The 26,610-nt window shown below is 45.3% G+C and overlaps 1 protein-coding gene across 1 annotated transcript in view; it reads right to left on the bottom strand.

Moving 5' to 3' along the window:
* Window positions 1–26,610, bottom strand: part of LOC135055930 (protein-glutamine gamma-glutamyltransferase 6-like) — a 75,374-nt gene that overhangs the window by 12,729 nt on the left and 36,035 nt on the right. Inside the window, exons 7-8 of the mRNA XM_063960533.1 lie at window positions 12,235–12,338; window positions 3,220–3,465 (exon numbers count right to left, since the gene is read on the bottom strand). Coding sequence (XP_063816603.1) covers window positions 3,220–3,465; window positions 12,235–12,338 — 350 coding nt within the window. The remainder of the gene's footprint in view (window positions 1–3,219; window positions 3,466–12,234; window positions 12,339–26,610) is intronic.

Raw genomic sequence — 26,610 nt, 5'->3', positions numbered from 1 at the left:
ACACTGACGGGGAGTTACAGGGAGGGTGAGGGCATGGACGCTGATGAGGTGTTAAAGGAAGGGTGAAGGCAGGGGCACTGAGGGGGGAGTTACAGGGAGGGCCATGGCAGGGGCACCGAGGGTGGACTTACAGGGAGAGTGAGGGAAGTGGCCTATTAAAATAGCTTTATTAGAATAAATAAAATACTCTAAATCCAAGTGTGGATTAAACATTCATATACAGATTATAAAATACGAAGAGCCATCCTCCCGACTGTCTATTACCATATATTTGGAGTGTAAGTAATGCCTCCTCTCTTCTTTAGGGAGAGGCAGCAGCCTGATTTAGAGCAGCCCACTGGGGAGGCGAGTACTCAGAGCTGCCTGAGATAGTGCGGTCTTCCTGGGCGGGTGGGCGGCACATCTCTTCATGCCGCCGGCGCTGCTGTTGTGCTGCCTGTGGTAAGTGAGACAGGCTCTGGCAGCAACAGGCAGGACAGTAGGGCTCCCTCAGTAAGGAGGCAGAGGGGGGGGGGGCGATTTTCATGCTGCCAGTGCAGCTGCTGCCTGTCAGAGTCACAAGCGCTGGCAGCCGGCAGCAACAGCAGCACTTCTCAGCAAGGCCGCAGAGCGGGGAGAGTGGCTCTCCGACCCGGCGCTTCCCTGCTTTGCCGACCTTTCTGAGCGTGTAGTGCTGACAGAGCCGGCCCTGACTATTTTGATGCCCTAGGCAATATACTGGCTGGTGCCCTCCTCCAGAGATAGTGGGTGACTGGAAGATAGTGGGTGACTGGGGAGGCAGGGGTGACAAGGAGATAGTTAGTGACTGGTACAGGGCGATAGTGGATGGCAGGGAGATAGTGGGTGATAGAGAGACATTATATGACAGGGAGATGATGACAGGGAGACACTGAGTGAAAGGGAGATAGAAGGTGTTAGGGGAGGGGGACAGGGAGCTAGTGGGTGACAGGGAGACATTAGGTGAAAGGGAGATACTGTAGGTGTCAGGGGAGGGTGACAAGGAGATAGTGGGTGACGGAGACATTGGGTGAAAGGGAGATAGGTGACAGGGAGATAGTGGGTGACAGGGAGAAGGTGACAGGGAGATAGTGTGTGACAGGGAAAAGGTGACAGGTAGATAGTGGGTGACTAGGAGACATTGAGTGACAGGGAGAGGATGACGGAGACATTGTGCAATAGGGAAATAGAGGGTGTCAGGGAGATAGTGGGTGATTGGAAGACATTGGGTGACAGGAAGAGGATGATAGGGAGACACTATGCAACACGGAGACAAAGGGTGACAGGAAGAGGGTGACAGGGAGATAGTGGGTGACATGGTGAGGGTGACAGGGAAATAGTGGGTGACAGGGAGACATTGTGCGACAGGGAGATAGAAGGTGTCAGGAAATAGTGGGTGACAGAAAGGCATTGGGTGACAGAAAAATAGTATGTGACATGGTGAGGGTGACAGACAGATACTAGGTGATGGAGATAGTGGGTGACAGGGAGAGAGAGTGACAGGGAGATAGTGGGCGACAGGGAGAGAGAGTGACAGGGAGATAGTGGGTGACAGGGAGAGAGTGGATGACATGGTGAGGGTGACAGGGGGATAGTGGATGATAGATCACAGCCAGCTTCCTAAACCTCCCCCCTCCCACTGCGCGGTGACAGGGGATCCCTCCCAGCAGCATAGACCGCCTCCTCTCCCCCCAGTCACAAGGGATGCTTTTAGCGGCACAGGCAGCTTCCTCCCCCTGCTGTCACAGGGGATGATGCCTCCACTCCAGCCGCAAAGGCAGCATCTTCTCTCTCTCCCCCACGCTGTCCCAGGGGATGCCTCCAGCTGCACAGTCCACAGCCAGCCTCCTCACCCTCACCACTTACACTGGTTATACTTTTAGCACTAATCTCTGAGCTGCAGATGTCAGACAACAATCTAACAGATATAACATGTGCAGAGAGTAAGATTTGGGTGTGGTATGTTTAAACGGAAATCTAAATTGCAGGGTAAAAATAAAGCAGCCAGTATTTACCCTGCACAGAAACAAAATAACCCACCCACTCTCTCTGCAAATGTTATATCTGCCCCCCCTGAAGTGCACATGGTATTGCCCAACTGCTAACAAATTTGCTGCTGCGATCAACTCTGAATTACCCCATTGACATGCTGGGGTGCTACATGTGCACCTCTCAATCAGACCCACTGTTGTGCAGTTTAGCAGTATATAGGGCCTCATTCAGCAAGGATTGCAGTTTCTGCTAAAAAGCAGTTACTGCGATCAAAGAGTTGCTTCCTCGAAATAGAGGAAACACGCCTATTGCAGAAATTGCGAATGCATTGCAATATGCGGGCTGATCGCAAAACCATATGCAATTACAAGAACATAAAAGATTTTGCGCCAGGCAAGGTCAGCCACAATTTTTGTGACACAGGAGGCTGGAAGTGGTCATTGCTGACGTCAGAGGCCCTCATAAATCGCCTGGGCACACCTGCGATTTTTCAGACACACCCAGAAAACGTCAGGTTTCCGACTAGAAATGCCGGCTTCCAAACTGTCAAACAGCGTCTGCTTTGCGATCACAATGTGTACGCATTTTCTGTTGCTATTTTTACTTGTGCATGCACAATGCGAATGCTATGTATGCGCAGTCGTTTGATAATAAGCCAGATTGTGATTTGCAAATTTTGCAATCCTTACTGAATAAGGTCCTTAATCTATAAGGTGCCAAATTTGGTTGGAAGAGCTATGTTTAGCTTCTATTACTTTACATACCCTGTGTATATCAAAACATTTTTATGTATTGTGATCCCCTCAATGTACAGTGCCACAAATGAATATTATCACTTTAGAAATTAAAAGCAGTACTTGTAGTGTGTGTACATGTGTGGGGTTTTGCAGTTTTAGAATACTGGGGGTAATTCTGAGTTGATCGCAACACCAAGTTTGTTAGCAACTGGGCAAAACCATGTGCACTGCAGGGGGGGCAGATATAACATTTGCAGAGAGAGTTAGATTTGGGTGGGTTGTTTTGTTTCTGTGCAGGGTAAATACTGGCTGCTTTATTTTTACACTGCAATTTAGATTTCAGATTGAACACGCCACACCCAAATCTAACTCTCTGCACATGTTATATCTGCCCCTCCTGCAGTGCACATGGTTTTGCCCAACTGCTAACAAATTTGATGCTGCGATCAACTCAGAATTAGGCCCACTGTAGTCACACAGTACAATGTCTTACCTTCTTCATATTTGTAATTCAAAGTTATATCAAGACGATCATTGGTGCCAACAGCCTTTGTGCTGGTAAACTTCCCAATGGAATTGGTGTTGGTTTCAACTATGTCGTATGAGCCTTCTTCTTCACTGTAAATCCAGGACATTAGGTCTGCGTTTACCTCAGAGAATACAAAGGCACCATCATACTTTAGATGAATGTCTCCGTGTTTGACGGCTTTTACTGAAGTAGGTCCAAGCTTGTAAATTCCTATCAATAGAATATACAGACAAGTGTTAACAACATATTTGTTTAATATAAAAGAAGAGGATTATTTGCAAACCACAAAAAGTGCAGACCTGCAATTTGTACAAGTTCATCTACATTGCTAGCATCGATGTACACATTAACTTCTTGGCCTTTGGAAATGCCCCAAATAAAATACATTTCTCTATCGTCCTAGTGGATGCTGGGGTTCCTGAAAGGACCATGGGGAATAGCGGCTCCGCAGGAGACAGGGCACAAAAGTAAAGCTTTCCGATCAGGTGGTGTGCACTGGCTCCTCCCCCTATGACCCTCCTCCAAGCCAGTTAGATTTTTGTGCCCGGCCGAGAAGGGTGCAATCTAGGTGGCTCTCCTAAAGAGCTGCTTAGAAAAGTTTAGCTTAGGTTTTTTATTTTACAGTGAGTCCTGCTGGCAACAGGATCACTGCAACGAGGGACTTAGGGGAGAAGAAGTGAACTCACCTGCGTGCAGGATGGATTGGCTTCTTGGCTACTGGACATCAGCTCCAGAGGGACGATCACAGGTACAGCCTGGATGGTCACCGGAGCCTTGCCGCCGGCCCCCTTGCAGATGCTGAAGTAAGAAGAGGTCCAGAATCGGCGGCAGAAGACTCCTCAGTCTTCTAAAGGTAGCGCACAGCACTGCAGCTGTGCGCCATTTTCCTCTCAGCACACTTCACACGGCAGTCACTGAGGGTGCAGGGCGCTGGGAGGGGGGCGCCCTGGGAGGCAAATGAATACCTATTTTGGCTAAAAATACCTCACATATAGCCTCCGGAGGCTATATGGAGATATTTAACCCCTGCCAGAATCCGTTAAGAGCGGGAGACGAGGCCGCCGAAAAAGGCTCTCCCCTGCACTGCACTACAGAAACAGGGTTAAAACAGAGAGGGGGGGCACTAATTTGGCGTTAGAAATATATAAAAAAGATGCTATAAGGGAAAACACTTATATAAGGTTGTCCCTATATAATTATAGCGTTTTTGGTGTGTGCTGGTAAACTCTCCCTCTGTCTCTCCAAAGGGCTAGTGGGTCCTGTCCTCTATCAGAGCATTCCCTGTGTGTGTGCTGTGTGTCGGTACGTGTGTGTCGACATGTATGAGGACGATGTTGGTGAGGAGGCGGAGCAATTGCCTGTAATGGTGATGTCACTCTCTAGGGAGTCGACACCGGAATGGATGGCTTATTTAGGGAATTACGTGATAATGTCAACACGCTGCAAGGTCGGTTGACGACATGAGACGGCCGACAAACAATTAGTACCGGTCCAGACGTCTCAAAAACACCGTCAGGGGTTTTAAAACGCCCGTTTACTTTAGTCGGTCGACACAGACACAGACAGGGACACTGAATCCAGTGTCGATGGTGAATAAACAAACGTATTCCTTATTAGGGCCACACGTTAAAGGCAATGAAGGAGGTGTTACATATTTCTGATACTACAAGTACCACAAAAGAGGGTATTATGTGGGATGTGAAAAAACTACCGTAGTTTTTCCTGAATCAGATAAATTAAATAAAGTGTGTGATGATGCGTGGGTTCCCCCCGATAGAAAATTATGGGCGGTATACCCTTTCCCGCCAGAAGTTAGGGCGCGTTGGGAAACACCCCTTAGGGTGGATAAGGCGCTCACACGCTTATCAAAACAAGTGGCGGTACCGTCTATAGATAGGGCCGTCCTCAAGGACCAGCTGACAGGAGGCTGGAAAATATCATAAAAAGTATATACACACATACTGGTGTTATACTGCGACCAGCGATCGCCTCAGCCTGGATGTGCAGAGCTGGGGTGGCTTGGTCGGATTCCCTGACTAAAAATATTGATACCCTTGACAGGGACAGTATTTTATTGACTATAGAGCATTTAAAGGATGCATTTCTATATATGCGAGATGCACAGAGGGATATTTGCACTCTGGCATCAAGAGTAAATGCGATGTCCATATCTGCCAGAAGATGTTATGGACACGACAGTGGTCAGGTGATGCAGATTCCAAACGGCACAAAGGTGTATTGCCGTATAAAGGAAGAGGAGTTATTTGGGGTCGGTCCATCGGACCTGGTGGCCACGGCAACTGCTGGAAAATCCGCCGTTTTTACCCTAAGTCACATCTCTGCAGAAAAAGACACCGTCTTTTCAGCCTCAGTCCTTTCGTCCCTATAAGATCATATCTGCCCAGGGATAGAGGAAAGGGAAGAAGACTGCAGCAGGCAGCCCATTCCCAGGAACAGAAGCGTTCCACCGCTTCTGACAAGTTCTCAGCATGGCGCTGAGACCGTACAGGACCCCTGGATCCTACAAGTAGTATCCCAGGGGTACAGATTGGAATGTAGAGACGTTTCCCCTTCGCAGGCTCCTGAAGTCTGCTTTACCAAGGTCTCCCTCCGACAAGGAGGCAGTATGGAAAAAAATTCACAAGCTGTATTCCCAGCAGGTGATAATTAAATTACCCCTCCTACTACAAGAAAAGGGGTATTATTCCACACTATATTGTGGTACTGAAGCCAGAAGGCTAGGTGAGACTTATTCTAAAAAAAATTTTGAACACTTACAAAGGTTCAAATCAAGATGGAGTCACTCAGAGCAGTGATAACGAACCAGGAAGAAGGGGACTATATAGTGTCCCGGGACATCAGGGATGCTTACCTCTATGTCCCAAATTTGCCCTTCTCACTAAGGGTACCTCAGGTTCGTGGTGCAGAACTGTCACTATCAGTTTCAGACGCTGCCGTTTGGATTGTCCACGGCACCCCGGGTCTTTACCAAGGTAATGGCCGAAATGATGATTCTTCTTCGAAGAAAAGGCGTCTTAATTATCCCTTACTTGGACGATCTCCTGATAAGGGCATAGTCCAGGGAACAGTTGGAGGTCGGAGTAGCACTATCTCGGATACTGCTACAACAGCACGGGTGGATTCTAAATATTCCAAAATCGCAGCTGATCCCGACGACACGTCTGCTGTGCCTAGGGATGATTCTGGACACAGTCCAGAAAAAGGTGTTTCTCCCGGAAGAGAAAGCCAGGGAGTTATCCGAGCTAGTCAGGAACCTCCTAAAAACAGTGCATCATTTCACAAGGGTCCTGGTAAAAATGGTGGCTTCCTACGAAGCAATTCCATTCGGCAGATTTCACGCAAGAACTTTTCAGTGGGATCTGCTGGACAAATGGTCCGGATCGCATCTTCAGATGCATCAGCGGATAACCCTATATCCAAGGACAAGGGTGTCTCTCCTGTGGTGGTTATAGAGTGCTCATCTTCTAGAGGGCCGCAGATTCGGCATTCAGGATTGGATGCTGGTGACCACGGAGCCCAGCCCGAGAGGCTGGGGAGCAGTCACACAAGGAAAAAATTTCCAGGGAGTGTGATCAAGTCTGGAGACTTTTCTCCACATAAATATACTGGAGCTAAGGGTAAATTTATAATGCTCTAAGCTTAGCAAGACCTCTGCTTCAAGGTCAGCCGGTATTGATCCAGTGGGAAAAACATCACGGCAGTCGCCCACGTAAACAGACAGGGCGACACAAGAAGCAGGAGGGCAATGGCAAAAACTGCAAGGACTTTTCGCTGGGCGGAAAATCATGTGATAGCACTGTCAGCAGTGTTTCATCCCGGGAATGGAAACTGGGAAGCAGACTTCCTCAGCAGGCACGACCTCCACCCGGGAGAGTGGAAACTTCATCGGGAAGTTTTTTCCACATGATTGTAAACCGTTGGGAAATACCAAAGGTGGACATGATGGCGTCCCGTCTGAACAAAAAACGGGACAGGTATTGCGCCAGGTCAAGAGACCCTCAGGCAATAGCTGTGGACGTTCTGGTAACACCGTGGGTGTACCAGTCGGTGTATGTGTTCCCTCCTCTGCTTCTCATACCTAAGGTGCTGAGAATTATAAGACGTAGAGGAGTAAGAACTATACTCATGGCTCCGGATTGGCCAAGAAGGACTTGGTACCCGGAACTTCAAGAGATGCTTACAGAGGTCTTATGGCCTCTGCCGCTAAGAAGGGACTTGCTTCAGCAAGTACCATGTCTGTTCCAAGACTTACCGCAGCTGCGTTTGTCGGCATGGCGGTGGAAAGCCGGATCCTAAGGGAAAAAGGCATTCCGGAAGAGGTCATTCCTACCCTGGTCAAAGCCAGAAAGGAGGTGACCGCACAACATTATCACCACATGTGGCGAAAATATGTTGCGTGGTGTGAGGCCAGGAAGGCCCCACAAAGAAATTTCAACTCGGTCGTTTCCTGCATTTCCTGCAAACAGGAGTGTCTATGGGCCTCAAATTGGGGTCCATTAAGGTTCAAATTTCGGCCCTGTCGATTTTCTTCCAGAAAGAATTGGCTTCAGTTCCTGAAGTCCAGAAGTTTGTCAAGGGAGTATTGCATATACAACCCCCTTTTGTGCCTCCAGTGGCACTGTGGGATCTCAACGTAGTTCTGGGATTCCTCAAATCACATTGGTTTAAAACCAGTCAAATCTGTGGATTTGAAGCATCTCACATGAAAAGTGACCATGCTCTTGGCCCTGGCCTGGACCAGGCGAGTGTCAAATTGGTGGTTTTTTCTCAAAAAAGCCCATATCTGTTTGTCCATTCGGACAGGGCAGAGCTGCGGACTCGTCCCCAGTTCTCTCCCTAAGGTGGTGTCAGTGTTTCACCTGAACCAGCTTATTGTGGTGCCTTGCACCTACTAGGGACTTGGAGGACTCCAAGTTGCTAGATGTTGTCAGGGCCCTGAAAATATGTTCCAGGACGGCTGGAGTCAGGAAAACTGACTTGCTGTTATCCTGTATGCACCCAACAAACTGGGTGCTCTTGCTTCTAAGCAGACTATTGCTAGTTGGATGTGTAATACAATTCAGCTTGCACATTCTGTGGCAGGCCTGCCACAGCCAAAATATGTAAATGCCCATTCCACAAGGAAGGTGGGCTCATCTTGGGCGGCTGCCCGAGGGGTCTCGGCTTTACAACTTTGCCGAGCAGCTACTTGGTCAGGGGCAAACACGTTTGCTAAATTCTACAAATTTGATACCCTGGCTAAGGAGGACCTGGAGTTCTCTCATTCGGTGCTGCAGAGTCATCCGCACTCTCCCGCCCGTTTGGGAGCTTTGGTATAATCCCCATGGTCCTTTCAGGAACCCCAGCATCCACTAGGACGATAGAGAAAATAAGAATTTACTTACCGATAATTCTATTTCTCGGAGTCCGTAGTGGATGCTGGGCGCCCATCCCAAGTGCGGATTATCTGCAATACTTGTACATAGTTACAAAAATCGGGTTATTATTGTTGTGAGCCATCTTTTCAGAGGCTCCGCTGTTATCATACTGTTAACTGGGTTTAGATCACAAGTTGTACGGTGTGATTGGTGTGGCTGGTATGAGTCTTACCCGGGATTCAAAATTCCTCCCTTATTGTGTACGCTCGTCCGGGCACAGTACCTAACTGGCTTGGAGGAGGGTCATAGGGGGAGGAGCCAGTGCACACCACCTGATCGGAAAGCTTTACTTTTGTGCCCTGTCTCCTGCGGAGCCGCTATTCCCCATGGTCCTTTCAGGAACCCCAGCATCCACTACGGACTCCGAGAAATAGAATTATCGGTAAGTAAATTCTTATTTTCTGTCAAACGTTGACAGGAAATGTACCCCAAAAATTGCATTTATGAAAATAGTACAAACATCAAAATTCTGCTATTTCTGTTTTAGGAACACACCCTTACTCAGTTTCTTCTTTTTTTTTTCTTTTCCAAACTTTTCTTACAAAACGTTTTGTTCCTAATTCCAAATAAAAGTAAGGCAATATATTTATTTCATGTATCACTTGTGTTGGAATTTGATACAGTACATATTGCCCATGGTGTGAGACATGGGACCTGATTCAAAGGTGAACTGACGTCAAAGCCGATGGTCAACTGATGCTCTATTACATGTTTTCTCAAGCATTGTTCTACCTCTCTGTTATATATTCTCCACCGTTATCAGATCCCATAACTTTGAGTCTGAAGCCTGTTTGGTTTTTTACTAGTCTTTTGTAGTGTGCAGTTTTCTTTGCTACTTCAGGTCTCTCCTTTATGAAGGCTACGTGTGTCATTCTTGTGAAGTCATCTATAAATGTCACAAAGCAGGGCCAAAACTAGGATTTTTGGCACCCAGGGCAAGGTGAGAGAGGGAGAGAGGAGAGGGAGAGGGGGAGAGAGAGGCGAGAGATGGGAGAGTAATAAACTAAAAAATGAGCCAATTTTATGTAAGGATTTAGTTAGAATGGAAATAAATAAGGAAAAAATACACTGTTGCTTACCACTGTCTCCCTGTCAGAGATAGTGGAAGCTGCTGCCTGTCAGTGTCACTCGGAGTCTTCTCTTCTTCTCGATTGTAGGTGCCTCATGTGTCTCTGCAGTCATTGTGCAGAGCGCGTAGTGCTGCAGCTTGCTGCTTGTGCCGTTGTTCTCCTCCTACATTCCTGCTCTTCCTAGGTGGCCTCAGTGGTATGGAGGCTGGGACAGAAGGGAAAGACCGGTGCAGGTGCTGCATAATGACGTCAGTGCAGCACAGACCATGTGAAGTGGTAACCAGGCCGAGGGCAGTGAGGGAGTGTTACCCTGACCTGTTTTGGGATTTTTTTGCCTATTTGAGCAATGCTAGATGCTCGGCCAGTGCACTTAGTTTGTACATCACATGTAGGTGCTGCAGTCCACACCTGTTGGAATGGTGCCTCGTGAAGCCAAGGACGGATTTCGTGGGGCCCTGCTCAGCACCCCGTCAAAACCAGGCCCCGCCCAGGGCATGCGACTCCTTAGGCCCCCTTAGTTGTGGCCCTGCACAAAGTATATGTATCCACAAACAGACTTTACTTACGCTGGTCCACACATATCTGTTCTATTTCAAGATGTGCTTTGGCTCTACTGGTTGACTTTGGAAATGGTTAATGACTCTGTTTACCAAATATGCAGCTTTCACACACAGGTTTCTCTGTATTAGTTACTGACATTCCTGTGACCATCCCGTTCTGCGGCTTTGGAACACTGTTACATCCAAGATGATGAAATCTTCTATGCCAGAGTTCGAATGACTGTGACTCAGCTGTCATTGTTACATAGCAGTGCTATGTAGCAAAGACATACAATTGTAGCAATTTTGTGCCTGTAGCATTAATTGTACACCTCAGTTTCTCACAATGAACCATTCCCTTGGTGAACTAAACTCTGTGGCCCGTTTTTTCTAGGACACTGATGACAATAAGATTTGTTTCCATCTATGGTAGATAAAATTTATCTCGGATTTCTGTGACTTTTGTTCTTGTTCCAATTCTCATGGGAGCTTTAATTGTCCCAACTTTGGTGGCTGTCAATGTTTGATTGCTAATTCCATTGATTATGATAGGGTCACACTCATTTAACTTGGAGAACCACTCCCCAATGCAGCTGAAATGTCTTGTTGCACCTGACTCAATATACCAAGAGTCCTTTCTGTGGTTATCTGTGATCAGGACCAACTGATCTCATTTATGGCTCTGCACAGGATTCACTTTTCTCTGCTTACAATTGATTGCTTTGTGACCAGGTTGTGAGAATTATAAGACTTGAATTCAAATTTTCTGAATTTCTCACGTTTGGCAAGCAAAGCAGTTATCTCAGCATTAATTTCACAATGTACATGTTCCTGAAACCCCAATAGCTTTGCTTTCACTGTGTCTATTGTCAGCTTTGCTATGTTTGCCTCTAACGCAACAAAGAAGTCAATCTTTGGTGTTAAAGTTTGAAGCATGGCCATTGCTATTTCTTCATCATCAATTTGTACAATCATACTTTTGCATTCATGTAACTTCGTATTATACAATGCTCCTTTTAAATTATTCTCCTCATGAGACCTCCATCCTGATCTGCTTCTTGCAGTCCATATGTTTCTTGCTAACATTTTTCCCATGTATTATGGAGTATACTGCATACTCAAGCCCTTATAAACAGGACAAAATGGCACCTCAGTGCTGCTCTGGTGTTTGTAATAAAACTTCACAATATGCTTGGATATTTCCTGCATACACTTTCTGTATAAAATTATGTGTGTCTTAAGCATTTTACAATCTATGTGCTGTGGGTGCCTTTATATACACATTCTTAACATTAGAAAAATACTGGCCAATCTTATAATAACAGACCTTAAGTTGAATGCTTACCATATTATAGTCACTGGATGACCATTTTTTTGCACCACATACTAAGCTAAGACTCAAGTCATTATCGTAATGGTGCACTGCATGATAAAATAGTCTAATATAATAACATTTAACAATATAAAATATTACTAACGAAACACACAAAAAAACAGAATTCAATTATGTACAGTATCAAATGGGACAGATGTATTAAGCCTGAAGAAGTGATAAAGCAGTGATAAGTGTAATGGGATAACGTACCAACCAATCATTATGGGTTTGAAAAAAAGACAGTTAGGAGTTGATTGGCTGGTGCATTATCACCTTCCATTTATTACTTCTTTATCGCTGCTTTACCACTTCTCCAGGCTTAATACATCTGCCCAAATGTGACTAACTACTATTTCCAAAATGAGGTACTGCACCTGATCTACAGAAATAAGCACTAGACAGGAATGTTGTTAAACCAATGAATATGTATTAATAATAAAACACATGTAATAGATAAATATATAAAACACCATCATTTTTCTAAGTGTCTTATTATTCATAAATATTAATTTGACTACTCCAACCTTTTTTGTTTTCTGATTTATTAGTAAACTAACCTTCACTTCTCTCTTGTGGCGTTGCATCCAAAACTTGCCACCCATCATAAAATGATCCAATATCATCTCTGGTGAACCAAGCTTCAACCCATACATGAAAATTCCTAGACAAAAAGAGCAAAACATTTTAATGTCAACACTACTTGTGAGAGAATAGTTACAATAATGTTATATCTTTGTTTGCGATGTTGTTAAAAGGTCGACAATGTCAACATTAATAATGTTGACAGCACAATGTTGACAGTTATGTCGACATTGTTAAAATTGTCAAATTGTCAGGAGGAAGGGTTAGGGTTAGACTTCTGGAGGGAGAGTTAGGGATATGGAGTAGGGTTAGGAATATGGAATAGATACTTAGCGTAATATAGGAGGACTGGCGTTCTGACCTGGAAGTGACGATCAATGTTGACATTCTGACTGTCGACATATCATACCCAACCCCTTTGTTTCCGTACATGATACTCTGGAGAGCAAATCCATGACCTATAAACTGGATTCCGGCTTGCCAGCTGCTTCTGCAGTTGAGGCTTCCCATCTCTGGAGCCTAGTGACTGCTATGATATCCACCTGGCCTGTGCTCTGTCTCATGCCACTGCACACTCACCATCAGGAGAAGCGCTCTGCCAGTGGCTTTTTGCTATGTATATTTATTCAGATGTACCAAATGAAAGCATCTTCCTATCATCTGTATTCCAAGGGTCAGTGTTGTATGCACTGATTAGTTGCCTGCTGTCTTCTTCACACACTGGTAGCTGCTAACATCTCCGTTCCTGATCTGTACCTCAGTTGCAGAGATCAGATAACAGCTCTGACTTCACAATGTGCTCAGCTTCTACCAATCAGCCTGTGTAGGCGGTCATATCATCTCTTGCTGTATTGCTGACTTCAGGGCATCGCCCTGCTACTGTACCTGCTGTGCTCAAACCTTCTCTTCTCCTTTCCTGGGATCAGGTCAGTGCCAATTATATTGTGTAACTTATAACAGACAGGACCCTCTAACATGTGGCACATGCACTGTGGCTATCGCCTTTGTTCCTCATCTGCCTATATGAAACTGTGCATCTCTGGCTGCTGTACCTTTGCCAGGCTTGCCCAGTGACAGCAGTGATAAAACACCAGATACTGTAATCCACTCCTGGGTATCTAGAAATTTTCCTGGGACTCATCATCTCTCCCACTACCTTTTCACCATCCGGCTGGAATACACACACATGTACATCACTACCATATTAAACAACAGAGCTCCCTTGCTACCTCTCAAAAATAGTCCCATGGATGGGCCAGGTGAACTGTCCCTTATTATATATGCTTTATGGTGGCTGGTATCCTCCCATGGGAGAGATAGTGGTAAAAAATAACAGATAAAGTACAAAATAAACATAAAGGGAGTTATTAAATTGTTTTTGGCGTGTCGCTAAGTAATGAGTGCCCGAAGGAGCTATTCACTTGTTTTTGGGCACACATTTTTTAAAGCGCTTGTCATGCCCAAAAGCACCTAAACCCACCTAATTTTCTGTTTAGGGCACCGAAACTATAGTACCACAGATTCAGATATGCCTGCCCGCACATCTGGAGGGTGCAAATAGACATATGGGCGCCCACACATTTGTGCCCATTGGCACCAACAATTGAATTGCTCCACTTACAGCCACACAAAAACAAGTCAATCTCCCCCGTACATAGAAAAACTCGAAAAATAAATCAGTCTACAGATAAACAGGAAACGAAGAGGTAATACCTGCTCACGGGCAGAGCCGGCCCTAGGCACAGGCAAACTATGCAATTGCCTAGGGCATCTGGTATGCCTAGGGGCACAATCAGCTTCTGCTGATTAAAATGATATGCAGCATGCCTATATTCTGTGTGTAGCATTTTGTATGCAGATACAGCCAAAGTCGCACACAGAATATAGGCATGCTGCATATCAGTTTAATCATGTGAAGCTGCTTGTGCATTCTAGTCACAACGCAATGCAAATAAGATGCATTTTCATCAAAAATAGGCACCCGACGTTAGCAGAGCTGCCAGTTGACTCACGCCAGGCATCTCCTGCTGCATGGTGCATTGAGGCAAGATTTATGAGGACACATCTGTATCCAAGCACAGGCAGAGGTCACAGTGTAAACGGCTGTGTGTGTGTGTGTGTGTGTGTGTGTGTGTGTGTGTGTGTGTGTGTGTGTGTGAGTGGCTTGGTTGTGCAATAGTGTTCGGCATATGTGTAAGGGGCATTATGCGTTTCATGTGTATAAATGCAATAATAATGTGCGGCAAATATGTAAAGGGCACTATATGTGTCCTACCTCCATAAATAAACAAAATAATAAATTACCCAAGGCACAAACACACCTATGCAGCCATTTGAGGATGAAAGGGCCACTTCACCCTTATACACAAATACAATACCAGAAAGAATCCACAAGTATATAGCGCTCAGTGTTGTCTCACATAGATCAAATAGACAATGTATACTTAATGTCCAAATCAGGATCAGATCAGTCCCACAGATGAGAGAGTCCTTTTTTATAATCCTCTGCTTTCGTTCCCACAGAAAAGACTTCTATTCCCAGTAGTCGCTCAAGATGATATAGAATAAAAACAATACAAGATCATGGTGCAATACGTTCCAAACTTCTTTCAAACAATAGCAGATACAGATGTTAGGGATCCAATGCGTACCCCACTCACAGTATATAAGGTGTCTATCCGCACATAAAGGTATCTTTAACTGTGATACAGATGTGAAAACTCTTTGTCAGATTATGCGTACCGTACTCACTTCTCCACAAGCGGTGATCCTCACATCACGGTTTCTTTAGACGCTCCATAACATATCCCTCCTCATTTATTAAAGGAAATGAAATATGTGCTAATATAAAAAAAGATTTTATTAAATTTATAGGCAATTACCATACATGGATGACCTCAACTGATTGTGATGCTATTAACAGGTATAGCCGTCGGCCGAAAACAGCAATTCCCTGTCTGATGTTATGACATCAATTTCAGAGGGGAAAAACAATGATGGATATGCCTAACACTCTTCCTACGCGTTTCTACCCTCTAGGGGTCTTTGTCAAGGAACAAGAGTGCAAATTAAACAACCATATTTAAAGCCAAACACAGAAAATTGAAACAATTAGGTTTTCCATTCAGAAAACGGGTTGCCATGGCAACGCGTTTCCACGTGTACCCAGCATTCCACGTATTGATCATTACTACTTCCTCCTTTGGGTACAGACTAGAGATGTGCACTTGAAATTTTTCGGGTTTTGTGTTTTGGTTTTGGGTTCGGTTCCGCGGCCGTGTTTTGGGTTCGACCGCGTTTTGGCAAAACCTCACCGAATTTTTTTTGTCGGATTCGGGTGTGTTTTGGATTCGGGTGTTTTTTTCAAAAAACACTAAAAAACAGCTTAAATCATAGAATTTGGGGGTCATTTTGATCCCAAAGTATTATTAACCTCAAAAACCATAATTTCCACTCATTTTCAGTCTATTCTGAACACCTCACACCTCACACCTCACAATATTATTTTTAGTCCTAAAATTTGCACCAAGGTCGCTGGATGACTAAGCTAAGCGACCCTAGTGGCCGACACAAACACCTGGCCCATCTAGGAGTGGCACTGCAGTGTCACGCAGGATGGCCCTTCCAAAAAACACTCCCCAAACAGCACATGACGCAAAGAAAAAAAGAGGCGCAATGAGGTAGCTGTGTGAGTAAGCTAAGCGACCCTAGTGGCCGACACAAACACCTGGCCCATCTAGGAGTGGCACTGCAGTGTCACGCAGGATGGCCCTTCCAAAAAACACTCCCCAAACAGCACATGACGCAAAGAAAAAAAGAGGCGCAATGAGGTAGCTGTGTGAGTAAGATAAGCGACCCTAGTGGCCGACACAAACACCTGGCCCATCTAGGAGTGGCACTGCAGTGTCACGCAGGATGGCCCTTCCAAAAAACACTCCCCAAACAGCACATGACGCAAAGAAAAAAAGAGGCGCAATGAGGTAGCTGTGTGAGTAAGATAAGCGACCCTAGTGGCCGACACAAACACCTGGCCCATCTAGGAGTGGCACTGCAGTGTCAGGCAGGATGGCCCTTAAAAAAAATACTCCCCAAACAGCACATGACGCAAAGAAAAATGAAAGAAAAAAGAGGTGCAAGATGGAATTGTCCTTGGGCCCTTCCACCCACCCTTATGTTGTATAAACAGGACATGCACACTTTAACCAACCCATCATTTCAGTGACAGGGTCTGCCACACGACTGTGACTGAAATGACGGGTTGGTTTGGACCCCCACCAAAAAAGAAGCAATTAATCTCTCATTGCACAAACTGGCTCTACAGAGGCAAGATGTCCACCTCATCATCATCCTCCGATATATCACCGTGTACATCCCCCTCCTCACAGATTATCAATTCGTCTCCACTGGAATCCACCATCTAAGCTCCCTGTGTACTTTGTGGAGGCAATTGCTGCTGGTCAATGTCTCCACGGAGGAATTGATTATAATTCATTTTAATGAACATCATCTTCTCCACATTTTCTGGAAGTAACCTCGTACGCCGATTGCTGACAAGGTGAGCGGCGGCACTAAACACTCTTTCGGAGTACACACTTGTGGGAGGGCAACGTAGGTAGAATAAAGCCAGTTTGTGCAAGGGCCTCCAAATTGCCTCTTTTTCCTGCCAGTATAAGTACGGACTGTCTGACATGCCTACTTGGATGCGGTCACTCATATAATCCTCCACCATTCTTTCAAAGGGGAGAGAATCATATGCAGTGCCAGTAGACGACATGTCCGTATCCGTAATCGTTGGCAGGTCCTTCAGTCCGGACCAGATGTCAGCATCAGCAGTCGCTCCAGACTGCCCTGCATCACCGCCAGCGGGTGGGCTCGGAATTCTGAGCCTTTTCCTCGCACCCCCAGTTGCGGGAGAATGTGAAGGAGGAGATGTTGACAGGTCGCGTTCCGCTTGACTTGACAATTTTCTCACCAGCAGGTCTTTGAACCCCAGCAGACTTGTGTGTGCCGGAAAGAGAGATCCAAGGTAGGTTTTAAATCTAGGATCGAGCACGGTGGCCAAAATGTAGTGCTCTGATTTCAACAGATTGACCACCCGTGAATCCGTGTTAAGCGAATTAAGGGCTCCATCCACAAGTCCCACATGCCTAGCGGAATCGCTCTGTGTTAGCTCCTCCTTTAATGTCTCCAGCTTCTTCTGCAAAAGCCTGATGAGGGGAATGACCTGACTCAGGCTGGCAGTGTCTGAACTGACTTCACGTGTGGCAAGTTCAAAGGGCAGCAGAACCTTGCACAACGTTGAAATCATTCTCCACTGCGCTTGGGACAGGTGCATTCCACCTCCTATATCGTGCTCAATTGTATAGGCTTGAATGGCCTTTTGCTGCTCCTCCAACCTCTGAAGCATATATAGGGTTGAATTCCACCTCGTTACCACTTCTTGCTTCAGATGATGGCAGGGCAGGTTCAGGCGTTTTTGGTGGTGCTCCAGTCTTCTGTACGTGGTGCCTGTACGCCGAAAGTGTCCCACAATTCTTCTGGCCACCGACAGCATCTCTTGCACGCCCCTCTCGTTTTTTAAATAATTCTGCACCACCAAATTCAAGGTATGTGCAAAACATGGGACGTGCTGGAATTTGCCCATATTTAATGCACACACAATATTGCTGGCGTTGTCCGATGCCACAAATCCACAGGAGAGTCCAATTGGGGTAAGCCATTCCGCGATGATCTTCCTCAGTTGCCGTAAGAGGTTTTCAGCTGTGTGCGTATTCTGGAAACCGGTGATACAAAGCGTAGCCTGCCTAGGAAAGAGTTGGCGTTTGCGAGATGCTGCTACTGGTGCCGCCGCTGCTGTTCTTGCGGCGGGAGTCCATACATCTACCCAGTGGGCTGTCACAGTCATATAGTCCTGACCCTGCCCTGCTCCACTTGTCCACATGTCCGTGGTTAAGTGGACATTGGGTACAACTGCATTTTTTAGGACACTGGTGAGTCTTTTTCTGACGTCCGTGTACATTCTCGGTATCGCCTGCCTAGAGAAGTGGAACCTAGATGGTATTTGGTAACGGGGGCACACTACCTCAAGAAAGTGTCTAGTTCCCTGTGAACTAACGGCAGATACCGGACGCACGTCTAACACCAACATAGTTGTCAAGGCCTCAGTTATCCGCTTTGCAACAGGATGACTGCTGTGATATTTCATCTTCCTCGCAAAGGACTGTTGGACAGTCAATTGCTTACTGGAAGTAGTACAAGTGGTCTTCCGACTTCCCCTCTGGGATGACCATCGACTCCCAGCAGCAACAACAGCAGCGCCAGCAGCAGTAGGCGTTACACGCAAGGATGCATCGGAGGAATCCCAGGCAGGAGAGGACTCGTCAGAATTGCCAGTGACATGGCCTGCAGGACTATTGGCATTCCTGGGGAAGGAGGAAATTGACACTGAGGGAGTTGGTGGGGTGGTTTGCGTGAGCTTGGTTACAAGAGGAAGGGATTTACTGGTCAGTGGACTGCTTCCGCTGTCGCCCAAAGTTTTTGAACTTGTCACTGACTTATTATGAATGCGCTGCAGGTGACGTATAAGGGAGGATGTTCCGAGGTGGTTAACGTCCTTACCCCTACTTATTACAGCTTGACAAAGGCAACACACGGCTTGACAAATGTTGTCCGCATTTCTGTTGAAATACTTCCACACCGAAGAGCTGATTTTTTTGGTATTTTCACCAGGCATGTCAATGGCCATATTCCTCCCACGGACAACAGGTGTCTCCCCGGGTGCCTGACTTAAACAAACCACCTCACCATCAGAATCCTCCTTGTCAATTTCCTCCCCAGAGCCAGCAACACCCATATCCTCCTCATCCTGGTGTACTTCAACACTGACATCTTCAATCTGACTATCAGGAACTGGACTGCGGGTGCTCCTTCCAGCACTTGCAGGGGGCGTGCAAATGGTGGAAGGCGCATGCTCTTCACGTCCAGTGTTGGGAAGGTCAGGCATCGCAACCGACACAATTGGACTCTCCTTGTGGATTTGGGATTTCGAAGAACGCACAGTTCTTTGCTGTGCTTTTGCCAGCTTGAGTCTTTTCATTTTTCTAGCGAGAGGCTGAGTGCTTCCATCCTCATGTGAAGCTGAACCACTAGCCATGAACATAGGCCAGGGCCTCAGCCATTCCTTGCCACTCCGTGTGGTAAATGGCATATTGGCAAGTTTACGCTTCTCCTCCGACAATTTTATTTTAGATTTTGGAGTCCTTTTTTACTGATATTTGGTGTTTTGGATTTTACATGCTCTGTACTATGACATTGGGCATCGGCCTTGGCAGACGACGTTGCTGGCATTTCATCGTCTCGGCCATGACTAGTGGCAGCAGCTTCAGCACGAGGTGGAAGTCGATCTTGATCTTTCCCTATTTTTGGAACCTCAACATTTTTGTTCTCCATATTTTAATAGGCACAACTAAAAGGCACCTCAGGTAAACAATGGAGATGGATGGATACTAGTATACTTATGGATGACGAGCGACTGCCGACACAGAGGTAGCTACAGCCGTGGACTACCGTACTGTGTCTGCTGCTAATATAGACTGGATGATAATGAGATAAAATTAAAATATATATATATATCACACTAGTACTGCAGCCGGACAGGTATATATTATGTAATGACGGACCTGCTGGACACTGTCTGTCAGCACTGCAGACTCCTAAAGTAAGCTACTAGTATCAAGAAGATAGAAAAAAAAAACCACGGGTAGGTGGTATACAATTATGGATGGACGAGCGACTGCCGACACAGAGGTAGCTACAGCCGTGGACTACCGTACTGTGTCTGCTGCTAATATAGACTGGATGATAATGAGATAAAATTAAAATATATATATATATCACACTAGTACTGCACCCGGACAGGTATATATTATGTAATGACGGACCTGCTGGACACTGTCTGTCAGCACTGCAGACTCCTAAAGTAAGCTACTAGTATCAAGAAGATAGAAAAAAAAAACCACGGGTAGGTGGTATACAATTATGGATGGACGAGCGACTGCCGACACAGAGGTAGCTACAGCCGTGGACTACCGTACTGTGTCTGCTGCTAATATAGACTGGATGATAATGAGATAAAATTAAAATATATATATATATCACACTAGTACTGCAGCCGGACAGGTATATATTAGGTTATGATGAACCTGCTGGACACTGTCTGTCAGCACTGCAGACTCCTAAAGTAAGCTACTAGTATCAAGAAGATAGAAAAAAAAAAAACCACGGGTAGGTGGTATACAATTATGGATGGACGAGCGACTGCCGACACAGAGGTAGCTACAGCCGTGGACTACCGTACTGTGTCTGCTGCTAATATAGACTGGATGATAATGAGATAAAATTAAAATATATATATATATCACACTAGTACTGCAGCCGGACAGGTATATATTATGTAATGACGGACCTGCTGGACACTGTCTGTCAGCACTGCAGACTCCTAAAGTAAGCTACTAGTATCAAGAAGATAGAAAACAAAACAAAACACGGGTAGGTGGTATACAATTATGGATGGATGAGCGACTGCCGACACAGAGGTAGCTACAGCCGTGGACTACCGTACTGTGTCTGCTGCTAATATAGACTGGATGATAATGAGATAAAATTAAAAAATATATATATATCACACTAGTACTGCAGCCGGACAGGTATATATTATGTAATGACGGACCTGCTGGACACTGTCTGTCAGACTCAGCACTGCAGACTCCTAAAGTAAGCTACTAGTATCAAGAAGATAGAAAAAAAAAACCCACGGTTAGGTGGTATACAATTATGGATGGACGAGCGACTGCCGACACAGAGGTAGCTACAGCCGTGGACTACCGTACTGTGTCTGCTGCTAATATAGACTGGATGATAATGAGATAAAATTAAAATATATATATATCACACTAGTATGCAGCCGGACAGGTATATATTATGTAATGACGGACCTGCTGGACACTGTCTGCAGAATGCGTTTATAAAAACACCACACGACGAGTGTTTAACTTTTTCAGGCAGACAATCACAATATACTGGTGGTCAGCAGACAATCACAATACTGGTGGTCAGTGGTCAGTCACACTGGCAGTGGCACTCTGGCAGCAAAAGTGTGCACTGTACTTAAAATATGTACTCCTGCTATAACTGCTCCCCAGTCTCCCCCACAATTAAGCTGTGTGAGCAGTGAGCACTCAGCACAGTCAGATAATGATATACAGTATTACATATGATGTAGCGCACTGGGCTGAGCACAGATATGGTATGTGACTGTGTCACACTGTGTATCGTTTTTTATCAGGCAGAGAACGGATTAATTAAACTGGTGGTCACTGGTCACACTATCAGCAGCAAGTAGTACTCCTCCTAATAATATGCTCCCCAAAATTTGTGTCTCTCTCTAGTACTCTAGTCTAAACGGAGAGGACGCCAGCCACGTCCTCTCCCTATCAATCTCAATGCACGTGTGAAAATGGCGGCGACGCGCGGCTCCTTATATAGAATCCGAGTCTCGCGATAGAATCCGAGCCTCGCGAGAATCCGACAGCGGGATGATGACGTTCGGGCGCGCTCGGGTTAGCCGAGCAAGGCGGGAAGATCCGAGTCTGCCTCGGATCCGTGTAAAAAGGCTGAAGTTCGGGGGGGTTCGGATTCCGAGGAACCGAACCCGCTCATCACTAGTACAGACTCCTGGTAACTACACCAGCGAGTCTGTCTACTTCCTCCTTTGGGTACAGACTCTTTGCACAAACCACTTTCTTTGCAGAAATCTTTGGATAAAATTGCAGAAGCAGAGATAAGTTGCTATGCACTAGACAGGACAGTGGTGAATTAGAGAAGCAACCCAACTTGGCCTTTATTACAGAATTTACAGGATATCACAAACAGATAGAGAAGGTGTTCCATAAAAACTGGCATCTGTTCGAAAAGGATCCAGTGTTAAGATCAATCCTACCAGATAAACCCAAGTTTTTATATAAAAGAGCACCGAATCTGAAGCATAAATTAACTACCAGTGCATATATGGAAAGACCACTAGGAGGCATTGTGAGAAACCAGGGTTTTCACAGATGTGGTGAATGTAGTATGTGTAAGAGTTGCCCTTCAAAAACACGAAAACTTGTACTGTTTAATAGGAATGGTAAAGAATTTCGAATTAAACAGTTTATGACTTGTAACAGTAAGTATGCAGTATATGCAATACAATGTTCTTGTGATAAACTATATATAGGAAAAACAAGCAGGACATTGAAAATTAGGTGGAGCGAACATGTGCGGAATATCCGGAAGGGTTTAGCCACACATCCCTTCTCACTCCGCTTTAAGGAAACCCATGGATGCTCCACTAATCATATTGTAGCCTTTTGGGGTATTGAATTAACAAGGGATCAGTGGCGTAATAACAATAAAGATAATAGGTTGGCTAAAAATGAGATGCAGTGGATTTTTAATTTACAAACATGGCACCAGATGGCCTAAACCATGAATTCGAGTTAAGGTGGTTCTTATAGGTACTGTATCCAGGTTGTTTTTAAATGTCTTTTTAAATGTTCTCCTTTTTATGAATGTTTTTGTATAAATGCTGCTTATGAGGACGGTTGCCATGGAGATGAGGTGCCGAGTATTCATAAATATCTAGTCGATTGTGTATCCAGTTAGCCGAATGGATATCATCACATGGATGGTATTCTCGCCACATCAGGGTAGCGGCTTATTTTAAGCCGTTTGCAAGCGGTATATGGCGCTGTTTGTGTAATCGGCCGCACGCATTGCCATGGCGACGGGTTACCATGGGGACGGGGAGCGGAAATGACGCTCACCAGAGGCGGGTGAGCGGCCTAGTCCAGGGAGCGGTTCCCATTGCAACGCGTGACGGCAACTAAGGGCGGACAGACTCGCTGGTGTAGTTACCAGGAGTCTGTACCCAAAGGAGGAAGTAGTAATGGTCAATACGGGGAATGCTGGGTACATGTGGAAACGCGTTGCCATGGCAACCCGTTTTCTGAATGGAAAACCTAATTGTTTCAATTTCCTGTGTTTGGCTTTAAATATGGTTGTTTAATTTGCACTCTTGTTCCTTGACAAAGACCCCTAGAGGGTAGAAACGCGTAGGAAGAGTGTTAGGCATATCCATCATTGTTTTTCCCCTCTGAAATTGATGTTATAACTTCAGACATGGAATTGCTGTTTTTGGCCGACGGCTATACCTGTTGATAGCATCACAATCAGTTGAGGTCATCCATGTATGGTAATTGCCTATAATTTTAATAAAATCCTTTTTTATATTAGCACATATTTCATTTCCTTTAATAAATAAGGAGGGATATGTTATGGAGCGTCTAAAGAAACCGTGATGTGAGGATCACCGCTTGTGGAGAAGTGAGTACGGTACGCATAATCTGACAAAGAGTTTTCACATCTGTATCACAGTTACAGATACCTTTATGTGCGGATAGACACCTTATATACTGTGAGTGGGGTACGGATTGGATCCCTAACATCTGTATCTGCTATTGTTTGAAAGAAGTTTGGAACGTATTGCACCATGATCTTGTATTGTTTTTATTCTATATCATCTTGAGCGACTACTGGGAATAGAAGTATTTTCTGTGGGTACGAAAGCAGAGGATTATAAGAAAGGACTCTCTCATCTGTGGGACTGATCTGATCCTGATTTGGACATTAAGTATACATTGTCTATTTGATCTATGTGAGACAACACTGAGCGCTATATACTGTACTTGTGGATTCTTTCTGGTATTGTTCTACCTCTATGTCTGTCTGTCTTTGCCCAGTTTTGTTGTATAACTGTTGTTCTAATTGTAAAGCGCAATGGAATATGCTGCGCTATATAAGAAACTGCTAATAATTATGTGTATAAGGGCATTAATAATGTGTACCATATGTGTAAAGGGAACTATGTATGTCATTATGTGTATATGTGTATAAGGGCATTAATAATGTGCGTCATACTGTATGTGTAATTGTGTATGGGACATTATGTGTATAAAGACATCAATAATATGTGTCATATGTGTAAGGGGCATTACTGTGTGGTATTATGTGTATAAATGCATTACCAATGTGTGGCATTATGTGTATAAGGTGCTCTACTGTGTGGCATAATGTATAGAAAGGGCACTACTGTGTGGTCTTATGTGAATAAAGAGCAATATGGTGTGGTGTTATGTGAATAAGGAGCAATATTGTGTGGTGTAATGAAAATAAAGAGCAATATGGTGTGGTGTGATGTGAATAAGGAGCAATATGGTGTGGTGTAATAAGAATAAAGAGCAATATGGTATGGTGTAATGTGAATAAGAAGCAATTCAGTATGATGTTATATGAATGAGGGGCACTACTGTGAGGCATAACGTTTATAAGGTAAAGTGGTACTACTGTGTGATGTAATGTGAATAAGGGACACTATCGCATGATAAATTGTGAATAAAGTTGCACTACTGTGTGGCATAATTTGAATTGGGGTACTATTGTGTGGCCATGCCCCTTGCCAGCAAAACACATACCTTTTTGGGCTGTGCGCCGAATGTGCACACTGTTCTTATTTAAATTACAGGGGGTAGGGAAAAAAAAGGACTGCTTTGGGTGGGGGGTTGATGGTGCTGTGAAAGGGGTACAGAGTCAGAGGTGGAACTAGCGGTGCTGCTAGGGGGCACCAGCCAACATCTTGCCTAGGGCATCATTTTGGTTAGGGCCGACTCTGCTCACGGGTATGGGTCATTAGCTCAACCACACTTAGGTTGACAGTCATTAGGTTGACCACTGGTCACTAGGTCGACATGGTCACTAGGTCGACATTAGTTTTTTTACTTTTTTGGTGTCGTTTTCTTCATAAAATGACGAGGAACCCCAATAAGTGCACTGTGTCCCCTCGCCATGCTTCGGGCACGGTTACTATTCCCAATCGTAGTCCATGTGGATCGTAAAGTATGAAAACGTTCAAAATATGATAAAAAAACAAAAAACTCATGTTGCCCTTTTTCCATGTCAACCTAGTACATGTCGACCTGGTGACCATGTCGACCTAATGACCATGTCGACCTAATGCATGTCGACCAGTAGTGGTCAACCTAAAGACTGTTGACCTAAGTGTTGTCAACCTAATGACCGTATACCCCTGCTCACAGCCTTAAGAGAAATATGGATTGTCTCCTATATGGAAAAGTCTAATGGATGAGCAATAACATTCAGTGCAATAAATATTTTATGCTTTTAATTATTAGATATAGAGATGATACTTTTAAATTAAATGCAGTGTCTAGCAGTGATGTGCAGTGAGCGCTGGCTAGTATCAGAGACAAATTTACATACACATAAGAAGCTGAGGGTTCATGTGGGTATTATACAAAGGTGCAGCAGTATATACTGCTGGAAATTTGAGTTTTCATCAGAGATGTACGAACAAGGTAGGCAGGTGCGACAGTGCCTCACCTGTCATAGACCAGTACATACCTCCAACTGTCCCGATTTCAGCGGGACAGTCCCGCTGTTCGGTCACTGTCCCACTGTCCCTCCCGCGGGTCGCAGTGTCCAGCAAGCGGGGGGAAGCAGTTGGGGGAGGCTTTGATCACCCGCTGCTCTGCTCTCCAAAGCAGCGAGTGATCTCTGAATAGATGCCGCACTGGGAGGGGAGCAGGGGGCTGCCCAGCTGCTCGGGGAGCGCTGGGCATGCCCCCAAAATGCAGAAAAACGAGTCTGCGACACTCGGAACACGCCCGCTCGGTCGAGGCCACGCCCATCTGACATTAAACCAAGCCCCCTTTTTGGGCCATCCCAATCCTTCACCCTGAAAAGTTGGGAGGTATGCCAGTATACTATAGATCAGTAATGGGGAACCTTTGGCACTCCAGCTGTTGTTGAACTACACATCCCAGTATACCCTGCTACAGTTTTAGCATGGCCAAATAGCAAAACTATAGCAGGGCATGCCGATGTGTAGTTCAACAACAGATGGAGTGCCAAAGGTTCTCCATCACTACTATATACTATAAAATGATTAGACTAATACAAAGAAGATACTGTACTTATAATATCTATTTTTATAGTCAAATGTCTGGAGCATACTGGAGTTTGGGCCCGATTCAGACCTGATCGCTGCTGTGTGTTTTGCACAGTGGGCGATTTTCGAACTACTGCACATGCATATGCACTGCAATGCGCAGGCGCATCACCAACAGTGGCAGGATGGCGTGATTTTTTTAATCGCACGCCCGTTCGCAAGGTGATTGACAGGAAGAAGACATTTGTCGTTTTCAGGGAGTGTCTGAAAAAATGCGGACGTTTCCAAG

Source organism: Pseudophryne corroboree, chromosome 3 (genome assembly GCF_028390025.1).
Source record: "Pseudophryne corroboree isolate aPseCor3 chromosome 3, aPseCor3.hap2, whole genome shotgun sequence".
Classification (NCBI taxonomy): domain Eukaryota; kingdom Metazoa; phylum Chordata; class Amphibia; order Anura; family Myobatrachidae; genus Pseudophryne; species Pseudophryne corroboree.
This window is presented reverse-complemented; position numbering and strand designations above follow the sequence as displayed.